Source organism: Ciconia boyciana, chromosome 6 (genome assembly GCF_034638445.1).
Source record: "Ciconia boyciana chromosome 6, ASM3463844v1, whole genome shotgun sequence".
Classification (NCBI taxonomy): domain Eukaryota; kingdom Metazoa; phylum Chordata; class Aves; order Ciconiiformes; family Ciconiidae; genus Ciconia; species Ciconia boyciana.
This window is the reverse complement of record NC_132939.1, coordinates 36,705,375-36,730,589: the sequence shown is the minus strand read 5'-3', so window position 1 is coordinate 36,730,589 and position 25,215 is coordinate 36,705,375. Positions and strand designations below refer to the sequence as shown.

At 38.1% G+C, this 25,215-nt stretch overlaps 2 protein-coding genes across 6 annotated transcripts in view; one reads left to right on the top strand and one right to left on the bottom strand.

Moving 5' to 3' along the window:
- The first annotated feature begins 358 nt into the window (after positions 1-358).
- FAM98B (family with sequence similarity 98 member B) lies at positions 359-18,400 on the top strand. 2 transcript variants are annotated; one of them, XM_072865168.1, is made up of 8 exons: positions 359-639; positions 1,555-1,703; positions 2,546-2,680; positions 3,370-3,548; positions 10,358-10,438; positions 10,832-10,948; positions 13,364-13,531; positions 15,147-18,398. In XM_072865168.1, the coding sequence occupies exons 1-8, from the start codon at positions 575-577 to the stop codon at positions 15,486-15,488; spliced, it is 1,236 nt and encodes a 411-aa protein (XP_072721269.1). In that variant the 5' UTR covers positions 359-574; the 3' UTR covers positions 15,489-18,398. The 2 variants fall into 2 exon arrangements, with proteins under 2 accessions (XP_072721269.1, XP_072721270.1); XM_072865169.1 differs by lacking the exon at positions 359-639 and adding an exon at positions 866-1,171 and having other exon boundaries at positions 15,147-18,400.
- A 1,113-nt stretch (positions 18,401-19,513) lies between these two features.
- The window catches only part of RASGRP1 (RAS guanyl releasing protein 1), a 45,691-nt gene continuing 39,989 nt past the window's right edge, over positions 19,514-25,215 (bottom strand). For all 4 annotated transcript variants that reach the window (XM_072865571.1, XM_072865572.1, XM_072865573.1 and 1 more), the window contains 2 exons: positions 24,007-24,380; positions 19,514-22,600 (listed from right to left, as the gene is read on the bottom strand). In XM_072865571.1, coding sequence (XP_072721672.1) covers positions 22,466-22,600; positions 24,007-24,380 — 509 coding nt within the window. In that variant the 3' untranslated portion in view covers positions 19,514-22,465. The remainder of the gene's footprint in view (positions 22,601-24,006; positions 24,381-25,215) is intronic.

The window sequence follows — 25,215 nt, the reverse complement described above, 5'->3', positions numbered from 1 at the left end:
ACTGCAGAGGGCCAGGCCTAAAAACCTGCTTTTTTAACCACGTCCCAGACGAGACGTGGGGCAGGCTCTAAGGGTCTGTGGGTGGCAGAGCTGGCTCCCCAGGCACCAGCCATGTCCGGAGGCCAAAAGGGCGGCCGGCCGTGGTCTCTCCTGGTCCTGTATTTCTTCCAGGTGCTGGTACCTGATGGAGGGGGGGCAGGTGACGGGTGAGCCGACTGCAGCGGGCAGTGGTTTGGGGCCCAATCCGGGCAGGGACGGCAGTAGGGCCCGGAGACAAGCCTGCCAGGGAAGGGTGAGAGAACCTGGACGCTCCTCAGTAAGGGAGGAAAGCAAGGGCCGGCCTAACGGAAGGTCACCTCCAGCTCCGTGCGACTCGCTGGCACGGGGCGGCCCTGCAGCCCCTCCGAGCGCGGCAGGCAGCCGCCGGGCGAGGGGGCGGGAGCAGCCCGGGGCCTCCCGCCGGGCCTGGGGCCTGCGGCGGCAGCGGAACGCAGCGGCGGGCGCAGGTTGCGGAGGGCCGGTTTGAGGAGGGCACAGCGCGGCGCGGCGGGCGGCGGCGAGCCGCGGTGCCGGCATGAGAGAGCTGGCGCCCGGCCCGAAGATGGAGTGCGACATCTTGGACGCGCTGGAGGCCTTGGGGTAATCGGGAGCAGCAGCGGCTCCCCCTTCGCGGGGCGAGGAGCCGAGGGGAGTCCGCCGCCGCGCTACCCGGCCCTGCGCGCAGCGGGGCCCCTTCGCGGCGGGCGGGAGGCCGGGGCCCGGGAGGCGGGGGCCGGAGCCGAGCGGCGCCGGCCGCGGCGGGTAGCTGGCGGGGGGCGGAGGGACGGGCCCCGCGTTCCGGCGGGTGCCGGGGGAGGCCCGGCGGCGGCCGGGGCTGGGCCTCTCGCCTCGCCCGGGAGCGGGGTCACGGCGTCTGCGTTGGGCTTGCCCTGGTTGTAACGGGGAAAGCCGAAGGAAGCGCGGCTCCGTGGGCGTTTCTTGGGGTGCAGAGGGTTTAAAAGCGGTGACGTGCAGTCGTCCTGGAGCGACCGCTGGGAGGCCGGGGCTGGCCGGGCGGGCGGTGCCTCTGCGGGGGCGTCCGGGCCTGCCCCCGGCCCGGCTGCCCGCCCGGTTCGGTCATGCCTGCCGACCTCCCGCCGAGGCGCTTCGGATGCAGCAGAGCGGAAACAATGTAAAATTTAGCTCAGTTTTCAGTTATCTTATTGCCAGTACTCTAGGGCAGTGAGTTGTTTATGTTGGGAGGAAATTTGACTAAACACTTGAATTAATGCTGGAGTTCTTGTCTGTTTAGTGTGTATTGAGAGACGAAACTCTGTTTTCACATACACGTGTGATATGTGAAAATGCCTGCCTCCTATTTTCTTACAAGCCATTTTCTTTATACTCATTTTTTGGTGTTGTTAAAAAAAGTCTGAATTATTCCTTGGCAAAAGTAACTTACAAAGATTAATTTCTTCCAGTGTAGTTACTAACCAGCTTATAGTAAAATGATTTTTAAATGTATATTTTACATTAAACTTGCTTCTTATCACTAATGTTTTTGTCTCTGTGCAGGTACACGGGTCCCCTGTTGAAAGAGGAAGCCCTGAACAAAGCAGCAGAAAATGGATTGTCTTCACCAGAATTTTTTGAGCTTTGCGTTTGGTTAGGTTCCCAAATAAAGTCACTTTGTAATATGGAAGAAAGCATCACTTCAACAGATGGTATATGAATGTTAATTTATTAAAGTAATTTAGTATTTTTCAGTGGATTTAGACCCATATTGTTCAGCTAATAGTGAAATTACAGTGTTGAAGTGTAGAAGATAGCTGAAAGGTAGCCAAACTGAGGCTGATATTTGCACGTGTGTGGCTCGTAGATTAAGGTCTGATCTTGTGAAGATTCTTTCAAAAGAAAAAAAAAGTGTTTTGGGGCTTTTTTAGGTCGACATAAATATAAAAAGTACATTCATACATCCTACAAGTGGTTGTTATATGTAATCATATTTTGATGGCTTAAGTTCCAGTGCCTGTTATTTTCAGCTAGTTGGTCCGATGCAGTGTTCCGTTCAGCACTGTGTGTAGGTATGCACGTTGCTTGTTAGTGCTACCTGATTCTTTCTGTTGAGTGCTGGAACTTGGATGAGATTTTATATTGCCTGTGTTTTCACAAAAAAGTAGTAAAACTAAAAACAACCACTGAAAATAACAGGCTCATGACTCCTGTAACTTGTTCATCAGAAAATTAACTGCATTGATACGGTGTTTTGTAACATAAGCTGTTCACTTCCTAGTGATGTTCATTTGCATTCATGTCTTCAAAAACTGCTGTAGCATCACCTTCTCATTCAAAGCATGAGTACAGTATTGCTGTAGCTATTAAAAGGCTTGTCTGTTTGTATGTAGGACTTCTTTAAGAAGAAAGAAAATGTTACTAGGGTGGTAGGTGGTAAATCTTTGTCTGGGCTATTAAAACCTGCAATTTAAACGTGTAAGTTAAGAAAATTCGATTACAGTTTGATGTTTCTGTAAAAAGCCATTAGCTTTGCCTTTATTTATTCCCATAGGTGATAAAGATATAGAGAGCTTCCAGCTTGAGATTAGTGGCTTTCTGAGAGAAATGGCTTGTCCGTATTCATCGCTTGTATCTGGAGACATCAAGGACAGATTAAGAGAGAAAGAAGATTGTCTTAAACTCCTCTGTAAGTTATAACCATTTTTCCCATTTACAATGCAGTATTGTACATGCATATTCTATCACTATTGTACAATTTACATTAAGTAGTTCTTTAGTGTATTTAAGTACATGTGCACAATCATTACAACCTAGCTGAGCATGCATCAGCTCACTGGTGCAGAAGTGGAAAATAGAAAACTATTAGAAAACTATTTTAGCAGAAACTAAAATTTCTTTGTGAAGTATGGCTCAACCTACTGAGGCCTCCTGATCCCTCTCTTGATCCAGTTCCAGCTCAGCTGAAACTGGGACCTTGCTTCCTGTGTTTCTGAGAGGTTTCTGGGCAGATTAAGAGAAAATGCTACGTGATTTGAAGGTGCTGAAAGCAGGATTGAGAGAAGCAAAGTCTAGGTTTAAGCTGGACTTGGAAAAAGGAGTAGCAGCAGGAACCAGTGTGATAATATGAAACTAGCCAAGGAACTATGGGTCTGGTGGTGGAAGTGGTTTAAGCAGTTAAATACAATGTGTAGACTGAAGGTAGGAATTAGGTGAGAATTAGTTCAGATAAAGAATAGGAAACTGATACTGACCTGTCTGGGAGAGAACTCAGAAAGAGTCTCCCTTTTATCATGGTCTTATTATAAATGTATATGAGAATGTGGATGCAGAAATATTCAAGTGTCACTAATGCCATTATGACACTTTTCTCTCTAGTATTTCTAAGTACAGAACTTCAGGCTTTAAAGATATTGAACAGCAAGAAGATTAAAGGCTCTCATTTGGAAAAGCACAATGAAATTCATCAGGAAGTGCAAGCTATTTGCGATGCACTGGGCCTGCCAAACTCCTCGTCTTCTGATATTCCTCCCTTGTTAACCAATGTGGAACAAAAGGTAAGGGCTTTTATGTGTTCTCTCTATTGTTAAACTGTAAGCATTATCTCTGTAAGCATTCATCTTGGAGTTAAGGGCCCAACAGTCTAATCCATAAAAGCCCTATCTGACAAGTGCAAAGGAATTTTTATTCTGAAAGGCAGCTTAGTGTTTAGGTTAAACTGTTTTAGTTATGAGGTGAAGTATTTCAGCATTTCCCTGAGGATGCGATGTACCTGATGAGGCATACTTTGCCATGCAAATTTAAGGTATGGGTTGAAGTAACATAGTTTTCCTGTTACCCATTCAAACGTGCTGCAGCAAGCAGAAAACTTTGGTTAATAACTAGTTGTGCATTTATATACCTGTAGTCATTTCTGGGTTGTATTTAAATTTAATATCCAAAACTTACATTTTTGCTTCTTAGTTTATTAATTTCTTAATTGCAAGTATTGATTTGTGAGTGCCGTTTCCTTAGTTGCAGAAGAGGGTGAAAATGCCTGAATAAGACAACTTAAACCTTATTCAACAGGATAGTTCTTTTCAGTTGTGTCCCACCAGTTTCTAACTCGTTTCACTGATGTGATCCGTAATCTGACTTCCTCACTGCAGAATGTGAATAGTCTGTTGGGGTGGAATTTATCTTCTCTTGTCAGGCAGCTAAAAGCTTTGCTCTTTATTTCTCCCTAGTATTTGGGGAGAGAGTGAGTGACCGATCCCCTTTAAGAATTATGGGAGATACATGGAAATGAATCTCCCTCTGCTGCTGAGTCTTTTGAGTTTAATAATTTTACATGATTATGCATCTTTTTTTCTTCCTCCTCCTCCTCTTCCCATCGACCAGTGGGCAGGTGAACATTCAGAGGTTTTGGGGAGAGGGCCTGTTACTTGCACGGTTTTCTTACATCTGTACATCTTTAGTGTGACAAGGTGAAACCTTTAATAGATTCATTTATAAAAAGCAGCATCCAGGTGACGGTGAATATGCCAATTCCTGCACTATTAACTGTGCTTCACCTCTTTAGTTCTACAGAAATCTTTATATCCAGCCTTTCCGTTAAATATTTTTGAAAGAATGAAGAAGCAATTCTAGCACTGTTTTCTGAGGATGAAAATGTCAGAGTTCTAGCTAATAACTAATTGATTGAAACTTGCCTGGTACTGTTGATCTCCCTCCCTGCGTGTTAGATGTGTTTACATCCATGTGGGTTTGTAGGCTGCAGCCACGGGTAGTGGCCTTCCTTGCTCACTTCCTTGCTTCGCTTCTTGGGTACAGATTTAGTTTCATCCCATGTTAAAGGGGTAGGACTCTAGTTCTGCAATTGCAGCACAGCAAGACCAGACCTGGTGGGCCAGTTCCTTCACACACACACACATAGAGAGTCTAGAAAGTTTTCTTTGAATTATTAGACTCCTAGTATCTGCCACCTTTTGCAAAGTCCAAGATTTCCTTTCAGATAGGATCACAGGCTTGAACTGGTGTGTAGGGTGTTACTCTTACAGTTCATGTAAACTGTTACAGTTCCATAAGTACTAAAATGAGCAGAATCTTTAAAGCGTATTATCTTTTTTTTTAAAAATCTTTTTGGTTTTTAATAATAACTGCCTGGGCTATTTTGCGATGGTTTTCAGGTCTGTCAGTTCCACAGTGGTTATACCACTTGTACTCACTTAAGAGTGTAGAAGGGTGGCAAAACTAGTTCGTTCATTTTCTGTGACTCCAAATTAATAGCATAATTTGTTCTCTGCATGTTTCATCCCTTACAAACAAAGGATTTTTTTCCTACCTTTCAGGAGATTTTGTAGAATTTCTATGTGTTTCCTTGTCCTTCATCCCTTACTTTAATATAGGACAGGTTCAGAGTTATTTTGATACAGTACAGAGTTAGACACCTAGATTTGTAGAAGTAGCTGCGTTAGAACGGTGATACCACCAACTGGAATTCATTGGCTTTGTAAACTTTATTTTTCAGAGTGCCATTTGTTACTTTTTTTAGGTTCTCACAAAAATTCACTTGAAATTATCAATTTCTTTTTCCAAATATTTTGTTGCTTCTGACTTCATTAGGTTCTGTGTAAAATTGCACTGTTTATTTTTAGTATTATACTATCTCATTTGTAATAGAAACTTACATACTAATCTGGTATTTTTATTGAACTTGCAAATGTATCTGCAGCATTTCAACATGTCTACTCTTTGTCTCTGTCTAGCATCTTCAGCATTGTCAGTAGCTGTGGGAATAGTTCTGAGAATAGTTTGGCTGTGCAGCAGCAATCTACCAAAGGGACAGATCACACATTGTATTTTGGTATGGAATGTTAGAACATTAATTGTTTTTAATAATTTGTCAGTTTATTTAAAAGACTAGTGTAAAATCAGCTTTCTTCATTCAAACTATGAGTTTTATAGTAGCTCAAACTTTGAATATGCAGTCACAGGAAGTACCTTTTAATGAATCTCCTGTAATAAACAGGAGTAGTGGTTATCAACATACATAAGAAAATGTGAGAGATGAATTGACAATATCACAGCCTCCTACTGCTAAATATATTATATGTTATTCTATAGCACTGAAAAACTAATAGTAATTTTTTAGTTGTTTTTTTTAAGATGCTGTGCCCTTGTAAAGTATCTTTACAAAGGATAACTCTGGGAGGCATTCTGAAATGTAGTATCAAAAACCCCATAAATTCTAAAGGAACATTGATCAAAGATTCAGAAGAGTTTATGCCAGTGTTGTGCTTTGTAACTCATGTTCGCATCTGGCTTTTTTCCAGTCGAGAGAGTGTGAATTTCACACCTAATTACAAAGTGACATTCTAATACTGCTTATTTGAAAGGCTTCTTAATACCATATTATTTGAAAGACTTCTCAATTTTTTTTGCCCATGTTACTTGTTTTCTAATATGCGAAAAGTAGTCCCCTAATAGTAGAGAATGAAAAGAAACTATAAAGGATTACCGAAGAAATTAAATCAAAACTAAGCTAAAATAACATTTAAGTGAAATATGGGAAGACTATCTTTAAAAATATTTGGCAATACTTCCTAGAATTTATTCATGTTTAAGTTAGTGTGTTGCTTTTAACTGTTAGTGTTTAATAATTTTACAGATGTAATGGTGCAGGGAACAAGACAAATGAGTTGTCCTGTTCACCAGACATAAAGATCAAACAAAAATGTCTTTAAAGTTAGATAAATATTGAAATTAAAATGATCTGCAGGTAAATGGAAGAGAGGCAGAGGATGGGTTAAAAATATTTCATGCTTAAGATTTTTAGGTTATCTTTCTACAATTGTGCAGTACACCTTATGACTAATTAAGACAATGTTCCTTCCTTAAAGTGTTGATAGTTTAGCTTAAATTAATAAAATGACACCTCTCTCCAGGTCAGGTTTCTTCAAAATCTTAGAAACCCTGGAGGTGCATGCATATACGATGTTTATCTGTGCAAATGGTGTTAAACATATAAATTATTGCTCTATTTTGACAGAGGGTAAAGATAAGTAATAAATATATGGAACATGGTAGTGAAATGTGAGCTAAAATTTTTTTAAAGGAATATAGACTTATAAAACAGATGACAAATGTCATGTTCAATACATAAAGATATGCTTTATTTGGTAACAATCCAATAACTGTATATTTTTATACAGCAGATTTTGAAGTCAGTATTTTTGTCTCAAACAAAACCAATAACTGATTTGTTTTTAAACTATTTTTAGAGAGTGTGTGAACTTCCAAAGTAATACCATAAATATTTAAAGTTACCAAGGTCATTGATTACACAGTATGTCGAATAGTCAAATATATTCATCTCTGTCTAGCTTTTAATTAATTGGTTGGCTTTTACAGCTGAGTGTCTGAGAACTTGAGAATGATTTGGCTGTTACAATTTGTTTTACATTTCTATGAGTATGTTTTCACTGCTTTTTTATCTGGGCACTGCTTTTGGTATTGTTCCCACTTACACATACAGACTTCTTTCTGGGTTGTGGTGGTTTTTTTGAACTCCTGCTTATCCTTCTTAATCTAGGGCAACTGTCATGTTTCGGAATGTGGGTTATAGCATAGATTCTCACATCAGTTGTATTCTTGTCCTCTGGCAGACAGGTGTATGTCAAAGCTCTTGTGCTTATACACTCAAGGCTGGATGATGTATTCTGTAACTGTAAGGCAGCTCTGCTTATTTCACCATTATAGTTGTAGGATGTTCCCTCAGAGTCCTGCTGATGGGAGTGAGGGAGTAAAGTGGAGATCCAGCAATCTGGGTATGACTTTACAGTGGGTCACAAACGTGAACGTAGACCAGTTCATCAGTGAAAAGATTCCTTCTGAAATGTTACTTGCTTTATAAACCTGTCACTGGATAAAATTACATAGGTATTCTCTTTAACTTGGAAAGAAAAGGTTGCAGAAATTTTGGAGGCAGTTTCCCAGTCAATAAAGGATTGTTTCATTTAGCTGCTCTTGTTTCTTCTAGTGCTGATTTTCACTGATTCTCTTCCTTAATTGTTCTCTCTAGACTTCCTTTCATTTTTCAGTTTATGGAAATCAGGAGTACACAGTGCTGGGTTAGGTCTTTTAATTGTGATCGACTTGTGATGGCAGAATGTATGGCTTTTGTATGTGGAGCCCAGTATTGTATTTACCTCTTAGCTGTCCTTGCAGCTGCAAACTTGCAATAATTGTAATCTCTAGATAGTATTCAGCATTGCTGGTTTCCAGATTTTCTTTCATTCTGTAGCTATAAATTACGTTGAGGATTTGTTTTGGTTTTGTTGTGTAGCTTTTTTCCAGCAGCCAGGCTCATTTTGATAGACGCTCTTCCTTTCAGCTTGTGAGGTTGAGGTTATATTTCTGACCGTAATGGTATATGGATAGACACCTCATGCATAATAGAATTTTTTTAATACATCTGCTGTTTATTCCTTCTTCTATACTAATTACTGATTTCTTAATCTCTTGCTGTCATGCTGATTTTATTATATTGTTGATTATTAACTTTAGTTTTTGATTCTTCAGATATTTGTTTAAACTCAAGCATAGTTTGTGCGTAGGTACATTTGAATTTTGAAGTAGATTGAGAGGCATCATGTACATGCTTCACTAAAATCAAAACAAGTTTGCTACAGTTAGAAGACAGGCAAATCAGACAGCCCTGGAGGGCTTTTTGTAAAGAAAATAAAGGTTGCAAAGAAGCAAGAATTAGCAGAGAAAGAGGAGTCTAGGGATCAGTAGGGTATATGGAACTGAACTTCACCCCTTATAGTAACCTCTTTTTTGATGTGGATGGAGTATAATAGCGGGGAATATTACAGTAACTAGATGGCCACTTTTCAGACACTACTAGGCTGTCTTTTCTGCTGGAGTCAAAATACTGTTTTCCCATAATTTGCTCCCTGCACAATATTTTTTACTTCAGGCTTTTTCTGGGGATATTGTGTTTTTAACTTGCCACAGTGCTGCCCAAAGGTGATGTAAAAAGAACAAAATATACACCTTGGTTTTCACACAAAATTTGAGATCAGATTCTTTCCTTGGTATATGCAAAAAAAAAAAAAGAAAAGGAGATAATTACAAAAACCCTGAAATATGAGAGTTGGTTTATCAAGTATTCCTTTTAAAGTAGCTTTCTTTAATCAGTTAACTAGATGCTCTAGAATTTGATTTCTATCTCCTAGAGTTTTTTTTCATAGCTATCACTGGAGGTGATATTTCTGTAATACATAGAGCTCAAAACTCTGACAAGATGAGCTAAGATAATACTGGAAGAGTGCACTTTGAACCATACCTTTATGATAAATTTAAAGTGCCTGTGTGCCTACATGAAGTCTTGTAGTCCTTGCAAATGTATCTAATGGCTGTCCTCAGCTACAGGTTTTACTGTAGATCATGCACTACCTTAATCCTTCCTTGTGACATGTAAAAGAAAATAGACTCTAGTTTTGGTCTTGTTTGACTTGGTTCCCCATAATTATTACAAAAGCAAATGAAGATGTAGTTTTTCTCATCAGACTGTGTGCAAAACTTGCAGGAACAATAATATGCATGCAGTCTACTCCAGATGAAAAATCAGTTGGCTGAAAGTTATGTACGAGTGTTGTGGGTGTTCATGGTAACAGTTTTAGAAGAGCTGTGGCAAAGGAAGTTCCTTCAAGAAGAGGAGGTAGAAGTTTCTCGTAATGAGAGAGGAGAATGCAGTGGAGTTTGGAAGGCAGAAAGAGAAAGCATACTTCATCCCTGATTATTGAGGGCAAAAACTAATGGAAGAAGTATGAGCAAGGTTGATTTGGAGCAAAAGTCTTAAACCTAATGTTAAATGGAATCAATTATAGGATTAGAAGAAAAGTAGTGACAGAGAATGACCGCATACCTATCATATCTCCTGCCTTTCTTACTAGCACCCATCATCAGATTTTTGTAGCCAAGTCTAGCATTTGGCAACAGAACTCCTAGCTTCCAATTGTTACATTTCCTTAGTTGTAGTTAACAGCACTTACTACTAAGTAAAATGAGTAGTTTAACTAGTCCTACTGCCTATATGCACTTGATAAATTTGCCATATAGATATTGTTCTGTTATAATTAGGAGAACTGGTGTGCCTTAAAATATTTTTGTATAGAGGTTGGTCATGTAGTGAAAATATTCAGGAAATCTTTTTGTAATGGATGATAAGCCAGAAGATGTGTCTCTGTTTTTATGAGTCTGCTAAAACAAACGTGCTATACTTGATCTTACGAGTAGCAAATTGTGATTGCAGCAAATTGTACTGAAATAAGTGTAAATATAATTTGTGTTCTGAGAAGAAGTATGTGTTTTGTTTCAGATAAAGGACATTCTCTCAAAAGCTCAAAATAGCCATGTGGGGAAATCACTGCTAACAAAACCTCTGAATTCTGACCAAGTGGTAAAAAAAGTCTCTCCATTTCTTTTCTGTATTTAACAGGATGGTCAAAATTAATGCATATGGCTTCATCTAACTTTGTCCATTTTACAGTCACTGTTCTATTGCTAAATATTAATACTAAAATTCAATTGCTAAATATTAACAATGCTAATCAGCTACTTCCAGAATTAATGTTATAAAACAGACTTTGTGTTGATTCATCTACTTATTAACTTTCAAAATATTTTGTATATACATATCACTGTAGCACTATACAGATGCACTCCTAATTTTATATAGTTTATAGTGGTCACGTGGGGATAGACATCTTAGTTGCTGAATGGGGTTAACTTTAAATTGACTTCTATAACTTTATAGATTTGAATGTTTGGATTTTTTATTGTAACACTGCAGGAAAGATTGGAAAAAATCAATGATGCTCTTCGCAGTGAGTACGAATGTCGCCGTCGTATGTTAATGAAGAGGCTAGATGTGACCGTGCAGTCTTTTGGCTGGTCTGATAGAGCAAAGGTAAGCTTGCTGTATCTTTTGCTTCCTGTAGGTGGGAGACTGCTACAATTCCCCTGGTCTTCCTACCGAATATACATGCCATATAAATACACTTCCATTACTGTTGTCTCTTTCTAACAAGTTTCTCATCCCAGGTTGTAACATCCAAGTCCTAGATATTGAGGAAGGGGCAAGATTTGACCAGATGGCACAGTCCATCCTTTGTGACTGTTTATAGCTTCACAATTATAAATTTTAGCATCCTCTGTTGGGGTTTCTCACTTCAATAAGTTCACATCTCCCCTTTTCTTTCCTATATCCATCCCCCTCCAATCACGTAAACTAGGAGGGAACCTCAGCATTTCTCATGCAGATGCAAGAGGAAAACAAACACTGGGCCTTAACATAGATTGGGTGCCAAGAGTGACTGCCCATAAAGTCAGTGAGATTACAGTGACGGCTACCTATCCTGGATTCAAAGCTACTGAATAAACAGGTGGTCAGTTGAACAGGTTATTTGAATAGCAGCTTGTATGAGAAAAGCACACAATTACTCGTAATCCTTCAGGTGGCTAAAAATTCCAAACCACTCCTCTGGATTTTCTCTGCTGGTATCATTTTAATTGTGATTGTTTCATTTGTACTATTTCCTAGCACTCTGTATATTAAAAAGTAGTTATGATTTAACCAATCTGATATTTCTGAGCTAGAAATATACATTGTTTCTATCCAAGAGAGTAGGGAGATAAGATACAAAAAGTTTGTAATTTGACGAATATACCAGTGGGAAGCTGGAGGCAGATGTTTTTGCTCATGAGCTTCAGGATCAACTTTCTTTCCGAAGGTTTGTGTAGAAAGCTTAAGATGGATAAGTCTTAAAACTTTGAAAGCTTACTGAAAGTAGGGATTGTTACAAGTCTTTCTGGTGTCACAATTTGTCGTTGATGCGTGCAGACAGAATCGGTTTCGTGAAGCTCACTAATTATTACTGGAAGATGTGAGTCTAGATGCTCCTGTGCTGCTTTGGAATGGCTCACTATTTAATTTCTGCAGGGGTTGTGGATGCTTTTATGCTGCAAGAAAGGAAGAGAGGGCATTTAGCTTACACAAGCCAGGAGATGTCCCTACGCGTATAACTTCCTTATAGCTGTACCAATACAACTATATATTTTCAAATTTAAAATATACTTCTAAAAGCTAGTTGATATTAACTGATGACTGACTTAAACAGACTAAAATTTTAAGTCACTTGATGTTATCTCATTCAAACTGTGAAAAACAATGAATACACTTTCACAATAGAACAATAATTTAAAGAGACTTTTAATAATGATAAAGTACTAAGATGATTAATTTTCCTGTCTTATAAAGACTGTTGATGTGAAATAGTATGCAGTTACAGAAATAACCAGGTTACATATTAATTCAAAATTACATATGATTTTAAATCTTTTTTTCCTTATTTCTCCTGTAGAAATATTTGTTTATAACTTCTCCAAGAAGGTTTTGGGGATTTAAAATGTTTTGGCATTGATATAATTTAGATTTTTTAAATTTTTTTTTTTTAAGCCAAAAGGCAAATTGTTGTCCTTTTATAATTTATTTGCTAGCTTGCCTTTTTATCCCTGCCATTAAGTAGGTATTGATAACTTTCTCTGCTTTTGATGGTGTGGCATTTTTTGTGTGTGTTGTTTTGGTTTTTTTTTAATTTGTTCAGTCCCCAGGAGGGGTAAGTTTGCAGACTGAAATGGATCCATAAATGGTGTAGTAATTGCCTAGCGAAACAGTCATGTAAAGAAACAGCACCTGTTGTCTTGTCCATCCAAGATCAAATTTCTTTTTACTCAGAAGATCATTCTACATGTTCCCAGAAAGTGTATTTATTTATTCTTTTTTGTTAAACAAATGAATCATCAAAGTGTGTTTGGAAAAAATCTTATTTTCTCCCCTTCTCAGTTGCACTTTTTCATGGCTTGTACAAGTGTTTTGCTGCATTGATACATTTTAATTTTGTTTTCCACAAATTGAACTTACTTTGAAGCTGCTCTGTTTTCATCCCATTTCAAAGTGATCTGTTAAATATGACTATGTAAAGCTCTTGAGAAAGCAGTTTGAACTCTTAAGTTTTAGTCTTTAGATACGTTGGAAAACATCAAAGAATCTGTTTGATGCCAGTGGACAGGAGAGTTTCTTTTGTAATGGTGCTAAGCTTCAGCATCAATTAAACATAATCAGCAGCATTTTTGGTACAATAGCTCCATCAATATGAAGAAAATTGGTAACAATTGGCGCTATATTTTCTAAGATAACCTAGATTTTCAGACAGTACACCCTGTGTTCAAATTGAAACTTACTGAGACCAACACATGGTTTATGGTAAGTGTGTTTGTGTGTTTTATGCTTAGCAAGTAAGTTGTGTTTGATTTTATCATTTAGGTAAAAACAGATGACATAGCACGAATCTATCAGCCCAAGCGCTATGCATTATCTCCAAAGTCAACTATTACATTAGCTCACCTTCTTGCTGCTCGAGAAGATTTATCGAAGATCATAAGAACAAGTAGTGGATCAACACGGGAAAATACAGTCTGTGCAATCAACAAGGTATACTTTTTCTTTCTGGGATGTGATAAAAGGACATGTGAGTTTACAGACCTATCAAAAGTAATTCTGGGATTACACTCTTTGCTTAGTATTTTAATTTCTTTTTGCAAGATACCTGGCGCTTTAAGAAAGGAAGGTTTGCAGCATTCCAGTAAACATTGCAGCAACTTCTTTTTTATCTTATTAGACAGTCAGTCATGCAACAGGATGAAACAGTAGTCTAGATGAGAAGGAACAGTGGTGGGGGGTGTGCGCAAATGACCTCTTGAGTTCAGTGGAACTGCATGCCTCAAGTTAAGGGTACGTGTAAGTCTTTCTGGTACCAGTTCCTGGGCGACCTGTTGCCAGGATTATGTTGTTCCATTTGTAAACCAGTGTCTTTATCAGTATATTATAAATCACAAAAGTTTCTGTGGAAGTGTCATTTTGCTGCAAAGTAAAATTAATTGGTTTGGCTACAGTAATAAATCAACATTGTACTGCTTTTTTGTGTATGATATAAGCTGAAGCTTGTGAGTAATGACGTTAGTTTCACCACTCAAATGGTGACCATTTTTGGTCCTTTTTATTTTTTATTAATCCTTTATTTACTGATTTTTATTAATACTTTGTATTTAATTTTTCGTTTTTATTAATCCTTTATTTTTTATTAATCCTTTTTAAATTAGTTTTTATTAATCCTTTATTTTATTAATCCTTTGTTTACAGATTTTTCCAAAGTTTTGTGCCGCGTTTAGTATGTTTTGATTCCAGATATGTTTTGATTCCAAAGATTCTGAAATTTCTTAATTATTGTAAGATCTCAGAGAAAGTTGTTTTTTTTTTCTTGAGAGGACTTTAATTGGAGTGCCTGGAACTGACCAGAGTATGTTACCATTCATCACACCAAGAGTTTAGGAAATGTGCAAACAACAACAAAAAGACCTACTTGGATACCTCTCTGTTCTTCAACTTAATGTTTTGTGTAACTTTGTTCAGTACAGTCTCCCTTTTGTACACTTGAGTAATATCCACCAAAATCAAGATCCCTTTTTTTTGTTCTTTTCTTGAAAGTGTTACTGCAGCATGTTATGTATTTTGTCTGTTCCAGCTCTCTACTGAGTGTCAGTAGTTTCTAATCTAAGGCAAACTGGTGTTTCTTGAGAGTTGAGCATCAGTTTGCCAGTTTATGTTTTTTTGCCAGCTGATTAGGTTTCAACTTGAACTTTGAAATTTAAGTAGAAGAGCTGCACCATAAGGAGTCTTTTCTATATGAATATGTATTATATATTAATATATATATTATATGAATTATGTCTATTGTTATTGTAATACTAATGCTTCACATGCGTGTAGTTTTCTTCATAAAGATTTCACAAAAGTAAGATGAGCCAGCTAGCTGCAGTTATTTCAATTTTACAGGTGGAAAATGGGATAACTTTCAGAGTTCTGTTGTGTTGTGGCAAGTTACAAGGACAGGAGATAGGAATTCTGCTGTCAAACTCCACACCGAGGGGGCTATATTTCCTGTAAGGAGCAGGCAGCATGTCTTTGTCCATAGGAGAAGAACCCTGTGTCCCTTCAAGTTGTTATTACTATTTTTTTTAAACTGAAAATTACCTATTTTTCCATGTAGGTTCTGATGGGGAGAGTACCTGACCGTGGAGGCAGACCAACAGAGATTGAACCACCTCCTCCCGAAATGCCTCCTTGGCAAAAAAGACAAGAAGGTGGTGGAAGAGGTGGTTGGGGAGGTGGGGGTGGAGGTGGAAGGGGCAACTGGGGGGGTGGAGGGGGTAGAGGAGGAGGAGGAGGAGGTGGTGGTTTTGGAGGTGGGGGTTTCAGAGGTGGTGGAAGAGGTGGAGGTGGCTTCCAAGGTGGCAGGGGAGATTATGGTGGCAGGGGAGGTTATGGTGGCAGGGGAGGCTATGGTGATCCATATGGTGGAAGAGGAGGGGGAGGATACCGAAGATACTAAAATACTGTAAATATTAACAGAGTAACTGGCAAAATATAGTGGTGGTGTTTACTGGTATCAGGAATTTAGATATGTTAACTTGGGTTTAGATTAGAATTAAGTATGACCATATGAATCATTGCATTAGACCAACTGATGTTGTCATTGAATTCTCTTAGTTACCTGAACAGAACTTTTATACTAAAATGTGATGACTGAAGTCCTTGTTTTTCGTACTGCTCATATGGTGTTTTTTAATATGTTATTTTATTTAAAATAAGCCTCAGAAAACTGAATAAAACCCTTTCTAAACAAACAAAAATTATATTATTTAATGTTCAGGCCTCTCTAATTATTGCATGTTGCATGTCCACTCCCCTGCTTCAAAATGCTGTGTAGAAAAACAAAATGGGCCTAAGAACTGGATGGAAACACTTTTAAAAGACTCGGGAATGCTGCTTTCAGGCTTTTTCTCTTCATCTAGTTTTCATGTGGGACGTGTAAACAAATTTTAACGTAAAATGTTAAAATCCTTAAGGCTTTGGTGAAAATTATTCAGTTAGGTTTCCTATTCTTCCAGAACTTCACATAAAAGTAACATTATGAATTAATACACTACAGAAACTAATAAAATCAGGTTGTTTTGTGTGTTCATAAATATATCGGAGACTATTTGAAGGTCAGAGTGTGTACTGTGAACTCGGAATCATGGTGAGTTTTGATAGTGTCTATTTTCATTTTACTTGTTTTCCATTTTATTGGTGTTTCATAAAATTATTTTACAATCAGATTGGGCAGGAAACTTCTGCAGCCATCATGTCTGGTAAGAGTTCATTTATATATTCCTTCTGAATCAGCCTTGAGGCATAAAGGTTGAATAAGCTGAGCTTCTTGAGAAAGAACATACCATTTCTTTTTTTTTTTTCCCCCTCCCCTGCCTGTTCTATGTTTGGGAATCGCCAACTGCCCAGCTAATAAGACATCTCATACAGCAGTTGCCCTTCCTCAATGACTTCTCTCTCTCCCTCTCTCTCTCTTACTCTGCCACCCAGTTGGTCTGATAACCTAAGAGAAACTCTGTCTTGGTCTGGTATGGGTGCCTTCTCCTTCACAGACAGGGTTACTCTAGAACGAGGAGGTAGCTTTCATACAATTATGGCTGTAAATACATGTAGACAAGAATTAAATTTAGACCTGTCAGTTAAAGATGACAGTTTCTGTTGTCCAGCATCTTTCAGATCTCCTCCCCGCTGTGAGGCCACTCCGGAGTACAGAGGTGGAACAGGGAGATGATGCCCAAGTATATACTCATGACAGGATTTATCAGGGTTAGGTTACTACAGGGAGATTCGGGAAGATATCTGATAACCTGGGGATGTCTGTTGATTGCATAGCACGGAAACCTTGAAGCACTTTAATGGAGTATGTAGGTGTAGGCTTAACTGCAGCTTGAGCTTTAGGATTTGATTTTGGTTTTATGTTCCACAGTTATGAGTTCTTTCTGCATAAATTTCCTATTGGTGTCCATATTTGGTGTGCTTTAAAGATGTTATTTTACCTTAAGGAACACGTGCATCATGTCCTGTTTCATAGGCAGCTTTATGCATGAATGTAAAGCTCTGTTCAAAATCAATTATTAGCTCTTTCAAAAGCCTGTGTCAGTTTTGTTAATTAGCCATCACCAACCTTTTCATTTGAAATTTTAATCCAGATAAACTTTGAAAGTTTCTCTCCCTTTATTTCCTCTCAGATCATAGTCTGCTTGAGAATGCTGCTTGTGATGTGATAGATACGGCTTTACCCATACTTCAGGGTCCCAGCAGGTGCCTAACAAAAAAGGGCAGGAGTTTTCCTTGCTTGAACATGTTAGCTTGGATGTGAACTTGAAATAATGGCTTAACTTCACCCAACTGCTAGCAATATAGTTCCTTTGCCAATTTTTTTCTATACTCCTTTCTGGCCAAAGCCGTTGTCAGCCTCTGCAATCTTTATGGAGAGACCCTCATGGGTCATGTGGGAGCATAGTACTGGTTTTCTTGCTTTTGAGCTTGGTTTTTGCGTAATGCTCTGGAATAGCTCACAACTTGATGACATACCAGCTGAGACTGCTGGCCTTGGAGGTGTTGGTCAGCAAAGGAACTGAGAGAGTAGTTTTTAACAACCAAAGCCTTAATATAAAATTCTGTTTGCTCATCCCAATGTTATTTTTTGCTACAAGCAACTTCTGAACAGCAGTCAAGCATTTAGCTTCACCAGGGAAATATGCTAGGAAAATCAGATGGCTTATCTATGCATAAAGATTTCATAAGTCTTAAGATGTGCAGTTGCACTGGTTTAGTTGAACTGTTGTAACTGTGGATGTGGATGTGCCTTGGTGCTTTTACACTCATCAGTTTATCCTGTTTGTAGCAGGCAGGACAGTTCTGAATGAAGTGAACCAGCTATGTGCCCATATGTAATTCTAACAGTTAAATGTAATTGAAACATGATATTGAAATAATTTATGTAGACCATGTCAAAGATGGAAATTTAAATAGGTTGGAGACTTTGTTTTTTCATCTGGCCATTTCAGTTTTTCTTAAATAATTCCAAAATGTGAAGCCAGTAGTTGAAAACCAAAGTAAGCACCACCACATTTCATAGAGGTATCCTTTTCTGTTTTAATTTATCAAAAGATGCAATAATACCGTGAAAATAATTGATTTAAACCTCTTCTCAAATTTTGTATGTTTGTCTTGGAAAAAAGTATTTTCAAAAACTCTGTTGTAAGTAAAAGATTTTCATATATATGTTTGTGAGCATTTTTGTGTTTATTCACATTTAGTGAATATCTACCTGAATATTGGTTGGTTTGATAAAGAATTGAAAAATAGGTTGGGCTTTTTTTTTTTCCCAGGATTTGAGAGAGACACTTTTGTTAACAGCTGTAAACACTGAGGAATAAAGTACTGTATTTGAAGTCATTTGCATCACTTGTGTAGTGTGATTTGGATCCACCATGTGTTCCTCCTGTGTTTGTAAGGAGGAATTCCTGCTGGTGATTTACAATAGTGATGGAACTTACTTTTTATGATAATGAAAAGTAACAAATATATTTTGACTAAACTGGAGAAAGCTGTAGACAACAATATAGGAAAAGTTCAACAGACAGGGCATGTCACAAATATATCCCTACTGCATTGTCTGGGATTACTAAGGAATCTCAGTTAAATTTTATCTTAGTAAAAAAAAAATTACATAGGTCTACATGATCATTACTTTTGTCTTTACGTAAACTAAGGAAATATCCTCCAACTACTTCTGAAGTTTTCTTTTTTTAATTTCTATAATTATGAAGTAAAACTTGTTGTGTACGTGCCAGACTGTAGAGCAGATTTGCCCATATAAACAGGAATTGTTTTCAGTAGTTAGTCTGCACACCTTGTCTTCTTCCCTCACCTCCCTCAGATGATTGAAGATAACTGAATGAATGTTCATTGCCCCATATGAAAACATATTTGAGATAAGGTATTTTGAGGTTTACTACAAGGCAAAGAATAGAAAGTCTTTAGGGTGCTACAGTGCTGCCTGTGCAACAGCCAGCATTAGCAGACAGTACAGAAGCCTTGTTTAAACTTGTTTAAGCCTGTTTCACAGGCTGTCGTGCTGTTAAATCTTTTCAGAATTGGCATTCTTAACAGAGGTGAGAGATTGTGCTAATGAAGAACTGTGCTTTGTAATACCTGGAATAGGGAGTAGCAAAACGGTGTCTGTACTGTGTCAACCATGAAAATACCGAAAGAATAACCGGCAAATACCTAGCTTCCTAAGTTTTCTCAGGCAATGTTCTAAGGCTCACAGAAGGTGAAGCTAGACTAGGGACTCTGGTACGAGGTTAATCCTGCAGAAGTGTTGCAGATGACAGTCAAGGAAGATGAATATAGGTTGTTTAGATTTCTTTGACATACAAACTCAGAGGCTTGAAGTGCAATTTTAATATTTTTCTATTATAAATATTAAACTGAAATCTTACAATTTATATAAAATCTTTACAATCTGTACAGTTTTTCAGTCTTCTCAAACAGCATTAAAACCAAAATTTTTCAAGTTACCATAGAGATCAGTTACAACAAAATAACAGATTGCTACTGTAACAAAAACGTATTTCCAAAAACATATATAAGCTACTTTAAAGGCAGTTGTGTTTAATCTGAATATGAACAGTAGCCCTGCCTTGTTAATTGTGATATTACTCAATCTATTTACTTCAGAATTCACACTTAAATAAGCAGTAGTTGAGGTGGGGGGGCACTTGTTTTTTCTTCTTTCCTGTATGTACACGAAACACAGCTGAGCTTGAAGAAGGAATAAAGGTGAGTGCCTTTCATTTAAATTATCCATGACAAGATAAATTTCAATATCAGTGTTTGCTAACATGACTTTTAAACAGCACTTAGTACTTTAATTGTATCTTTTTTCCTAAGATAAAGCAGCTTGAAGATTAATACAGATGTGAGTGATTTTTTGTTCAGTAGCTTTGTCAGTTTTACCAGTATCCCTGTAGACAGTTTCTGCTATTAGTCTTTCATGCAGCAAAAAGGAAGTCCCAAAAGAAATAAAAGGGACTACCACCATTAAAAAAAAAAGAGAAAACTGTAAGGGGAACCTGAAGGTGCTTTGAGAGCTCTGAAATTCTCCAGGTATCAACTGACTTCTTTGAAGCAGGAAGTTTTCAGCATACATGAAGCACCACATACTTGTTCTGTACAACATTCCTGCAAACAGATCCCTTTTAAGTCATTCAGATTGTTTGTACGAGCAAGACAACAACACAGAGAAACATTAAGTCAGCATCTAAGACTACAAATCTATGGTCATAACTCAATTTTGAGTATTAAGTACTCAGCCTAGTAGCACAATAGCCTCTGGGCCAGCTGCTGATGGTAGGCAATTTTCTTTTTAAATAAGAGTTTGCTCATGATCTCCAGCCCCCAGCATAGACAAAGTATATGCACACACACAAATTCTATTAGAATCCAGAGTTTAGACCACAAGCAAGCAGTTTTCTTAGCTGCACAACAAGATAGATGAGTCTTAGCTGCTCTTCTGGGGTGTTTTCAAAATACGTGAAAATATACTCAATTTTATCTTGTTTATTTTAATCGTTGTAGAAACAGACTTTTATTTGCTAAATGCCTATTAGAAATACGCCTTGCTGTAGTTCCCTGAATAGAGGACAAAATCAAGAAGCTTACAGAAAATGGGCAAAGCAAGTTTGCAGACATGACCTGAAAGCCATTCAGATTGCTTCATTGATCAAAGTGCAATTCCATGTTAATTGTTAATAATTCATGTTTAGTGTATGAGGGAAAAAAAGCTGTACAATCTTCACAGCTGCTGGTTTTTGTTCTATGCATTTCAGTTATTTACAGTAAAGTAACAGAAAATCTACTACTACTACTCTTTCCCTCCATTTGTTTTTACTTATGCATGGAGATGTAAGCACAATCCAACTTCAAAACAATAATTTAGAATCACTAAACTGGCAGGTAGTTCCAAATGGACTTTTTCTATAAATAAAGCATTCATATACTTGATAGTGACTGTGGATGGAGCATACATTTATACCACTTTGAACACAAAGCACACATGCTATTGTAATAGGTTGACTAAATTTCAATCTATAATGGACTTGTAACTTACAAGTCTTGAGGAGCATTAAGTGGAGTTTGTAGATAAATATATCAAAGTCATAAGTTTCTGATGTTTAAATGTGTGATGACATCCCTGTTTGATAAATGCAAGCAAGTTTTATACAACTAAGTGTACAGATTCTCTTGGAATGCAAATGCAATCTTAAAATTGGCTATTCTGACAAGTAGATTTATCAGTAACTTGAAAGACTGTTTTGTTGTCTCTTAACAATATGTACACTTTGTAGCCTTAAGAAAACTAAGTTACATCCCTAGCACCTTTTACTATACAAAATTTACACACATAAGAGCACACTCATCTTGACTCTTTACCTAAAGTGCATGTGAAATCTAGGAGAGAGAAAATGGAGAAACCTTGGTTAGAACCAGAAGGTGTTAGGAGCTCTGGAATACAGTAACTGTTGCACTGGGATTACTGTATAGTTTCCCTCATAATACAGCCCTCAAGGTTCTACTCAACAATGGTGTCCACTTTGACATGACAAAAAAATAATCAGCCTTGTCCCATATCTACCATATGTGGAGAACAAGCTATCCCTTAAGCCAAGTAAGTAGGGCTAAGTGTTCCAAGCTGTGGTGCGGAACACAAAAATGGAAGCAGTATTAAATGTAAACTCGCTATAGTCTCATCTATTTTACCTTAACAAAGGTAAGTGTTTGAGCAGCAGGACTTCTAAAGCTCTGAAAGAGGTTTAAAAAAATTGTCAGTTTATCTTAAAGTCTATGAATCAAATAATCAAATATCATTAGCTTAATATTCTTGTTAAACTTTGGAAATGAAGATGATAGTTCACTTCATAATTTTAATTGGTTTCAGCCACAATGAGAAGGAACTGTTTCTCTTAATGGAATATTTCTACAGTTTTACTTAAATACTCAGCTTTACTGAACATTTGTTTCTACAAACCTGAATTTGGGCCAAATCTGAGGTGACACCGTCTTACGAATAGCTACTTTGTCAGAACAGTTGTAGAGTAAGGTGGTGCTGCTGACAGCCAAGTCACTGGGGAATCCACATGGCTTTCATCATGAACAGAAACTTCAGCAACACTGTCACTCCTTTTAAAAGCAAACCCAGAAGATACTATTTTCGTTGCACAGATAATGCTAAATTACCTTAAAAAGTCAAAGGAATGGATTTATACATTTGGGAGTGTATGTTTAATATGGAAGTGTGTTAAGTAAAGAGAACATTTCTGTTTAACGTCCTTCGGACTCTCTCTCCAGTTCACTTGGTAAAGCAGCTTTATCACAACCTCTCCTTCAGTCTTACATTCTTCCACAGGAGATTTCCTCTCTTGTCTGCTAGGAGCAGTCTCTGTGGTGTAGGTTGTCGACTACGTGGTTTCTTCTCTGGATTGTGAGAGATTCAATTGTTTTATGTGCCTGTTCCAGTTGGATCTTTAAACCTTCATTGTCTGCCTTTAGAATATTCCTTTCCTAAACAAAAAAATAGAGAATGGTATTTTATTTTTAATTTGTTTCAGGACTGTCCGATTGTATGTTTAGGTTGACTGGCATAAACGTAAGTTGGTGTAGCTCTTATCAGTGGAACAGAACCAGTAACTTATTTGAATATTTCCATAGTCACTGGTCTATCCTTTGTGTATGCTCTTAAAACTTTCCAGCAGCTGGTATCTGACAGTCATGTCCACAACCTGCATTTATCCACCCTCCACTGCTCCTCTCATAGCAGCAGTAATCTAGGGAAAACAAGAAAGCTCACACTTTACTGCTCTACTAATGCAGAAATTGATGTACAGTAATCTAAGACATTAATTTATAACATCAGCTGCTGTTCAGTAATTGAGGTCAGGATCTGCTGAGGGAGCAAGGACAAGTGTCAATTGTGGCACTCACATGAATGGGACATTTTAAAGAACCAGTTCTTACAAGTACCTCCACACTTCACATCCTTGTCTATATTGAATGTACTATTGACTGAAAGAGAAGTGGTCTGTACTGGAAGATTCTTGCTAATTGTCTTAATCTTTGTCTTAATAAACTAATCATCTTTCAAAAAAGATGAGCTCACTTTATCAACAGCAAAGGCTACTTTGAAAGTTATACTGATCATTCAAAGATCAGGCTCTGGTCCTGTTGTTGGACTGTTTCCATGTTGTCCATCTCAGAATAGTCGATAGTAATGAGTAAAGTATGAAAGTAAGTCCACCTTTGTTCCTCATAATCATGCCTGGATGCATCCATCAGTTGCATTGTTGATATTGTGATAGTCTCTTTAACCTGTCTGGAAAGGTGGTGTTTCTACAAACCTGATTTTGGGCCAAATCTGAGGTGATACAGTCTTATGAATAGCTACTTTGTCAGAACCCTTGTAGAGTAAGGTGAACCTAGCAAGAGGCATCATGTCTGTTCACACAGCAAAATTTCTTGGTGACTTAAAGTTATCAAAAAAAAAAAGAAGGGATTCACTGTCAGTTTAACAAAGGCAGAGTTCTCCGCCCTGTATATTCTGTCACTTAGAGGAGCAGAGGCCACCAAAAGCAGGAAGAAACTCGGGGCTATGTTACTCGTTTTATGGAGTAATATCCTGTCGTAAGCGACATTCTTGCCTGTCACTTTTAAGACTGACAGGGATCAGCGTAATCATAACAAGGGCTTCAAAATTTATTCCCTAAGCCCTATCCTAGTACTAGAATTTTTGCTTGAAGTGAATCATTGCTGGAGTTAAAGTGGCTAAGAATTTATGATGCCACTCATGGATTGTTCTGGCAATTAATTACACTGGAGTAAGGTGACACCTTTGCACCCAGCCACGCCCCCACACCCTCCAACTGCTTTACAGTACTGTTGTGTAAACAGAGTTTGTTTCATCATGTATGTACCTGCTCAAGTTCCTGGTATGAGGGTTTACAGCTGTGATGCTCCTCCTTCATCTTCTGGCTGGAGTCCTTGTTTTCCCATTTAACGTATCCCTTTTTGCGGCCTAGAATTGGGCTTGGACATGGGGATGGAGGAGCTGCCTGGAGATAAGGATTTTCTGGCATCCTATGTTCTTTCTTCTCTGTCTGCCTACGAGATACATCACCAGCCAGCAGTACGGGATCAGTCTGTGTACCTTTATGAACCACAGCTGGTTTCAGTCTCACTGAGATTTTCTGAGCTGAGGAACCCATAAGCATAATGGTTCGGTCCTTGCTGTCTTCATTTTGTTCCACTACTTCTCCATTAGGAAATGTGAATGGTCCTTCTTCTTGTCCTGTAGAATAGATATGGTAAATTGAGTCAAGATCTTAGCCCAGGAAAGGAGAAACAGGAGGCACGGTCATTAAACATGATTTTAATAAATAAAACAACATTTATTCTTTATTGATTTTACATTCATTGCTCTCCAAAATAGGTGTCACTGGAAGTTTCTCAATGTTGTGTCTCTTGGAACAACTCTTTGCCCTGTTTCAGTATCATAAATATGGATCAGTAAGAGGAAAACAGGTGTATCATCACGGTCAGCTAGAGAAAAACCTCTAGATAGCTAAGAGGTTTTATACAGACCATTGATCTTAGTGATTGGGCTGGAAGATTAAACCTGGGTGTTAGTTCAGCATTATCACAACTTGCAGCTGTCAGATGCAACTTATCTCATCCACTTTATAAAGGTGAAATAATGACATTTTAAATTTTACACTGCTTTTGTATAGGACATCCTAAAATACTTTTGCACTTAAAAGTAAAAACTGAGGGAGGGGGGGAAAAACCCCCACAATGTTAGAAGCAGTGGGCAAAAGATGTGATTAAAGGATTTTTAAAAGACCTGTTTCAGATAAAGTAATTTCTGTTGTTGGGAAGAAAACAAAATGAGACTGCATGTTCAAACACATGAGGGGAAAAAACAAAGTCAGTCCAGTAGCTGCTGCAGGCTCTGGAGAATTAAATGAGGATATGGATGAACAGATGAGGCTTACACCTTCAACCTAGATGTGCATTCTCATTCTTCGACGTGACGTAGTGTTGAGAGGTACCACATTCTGGCGCACTGGTGATGATGGGGCAACATGCTACAGTTCAATCCCTCTATAAGCATGACATCCCACGAG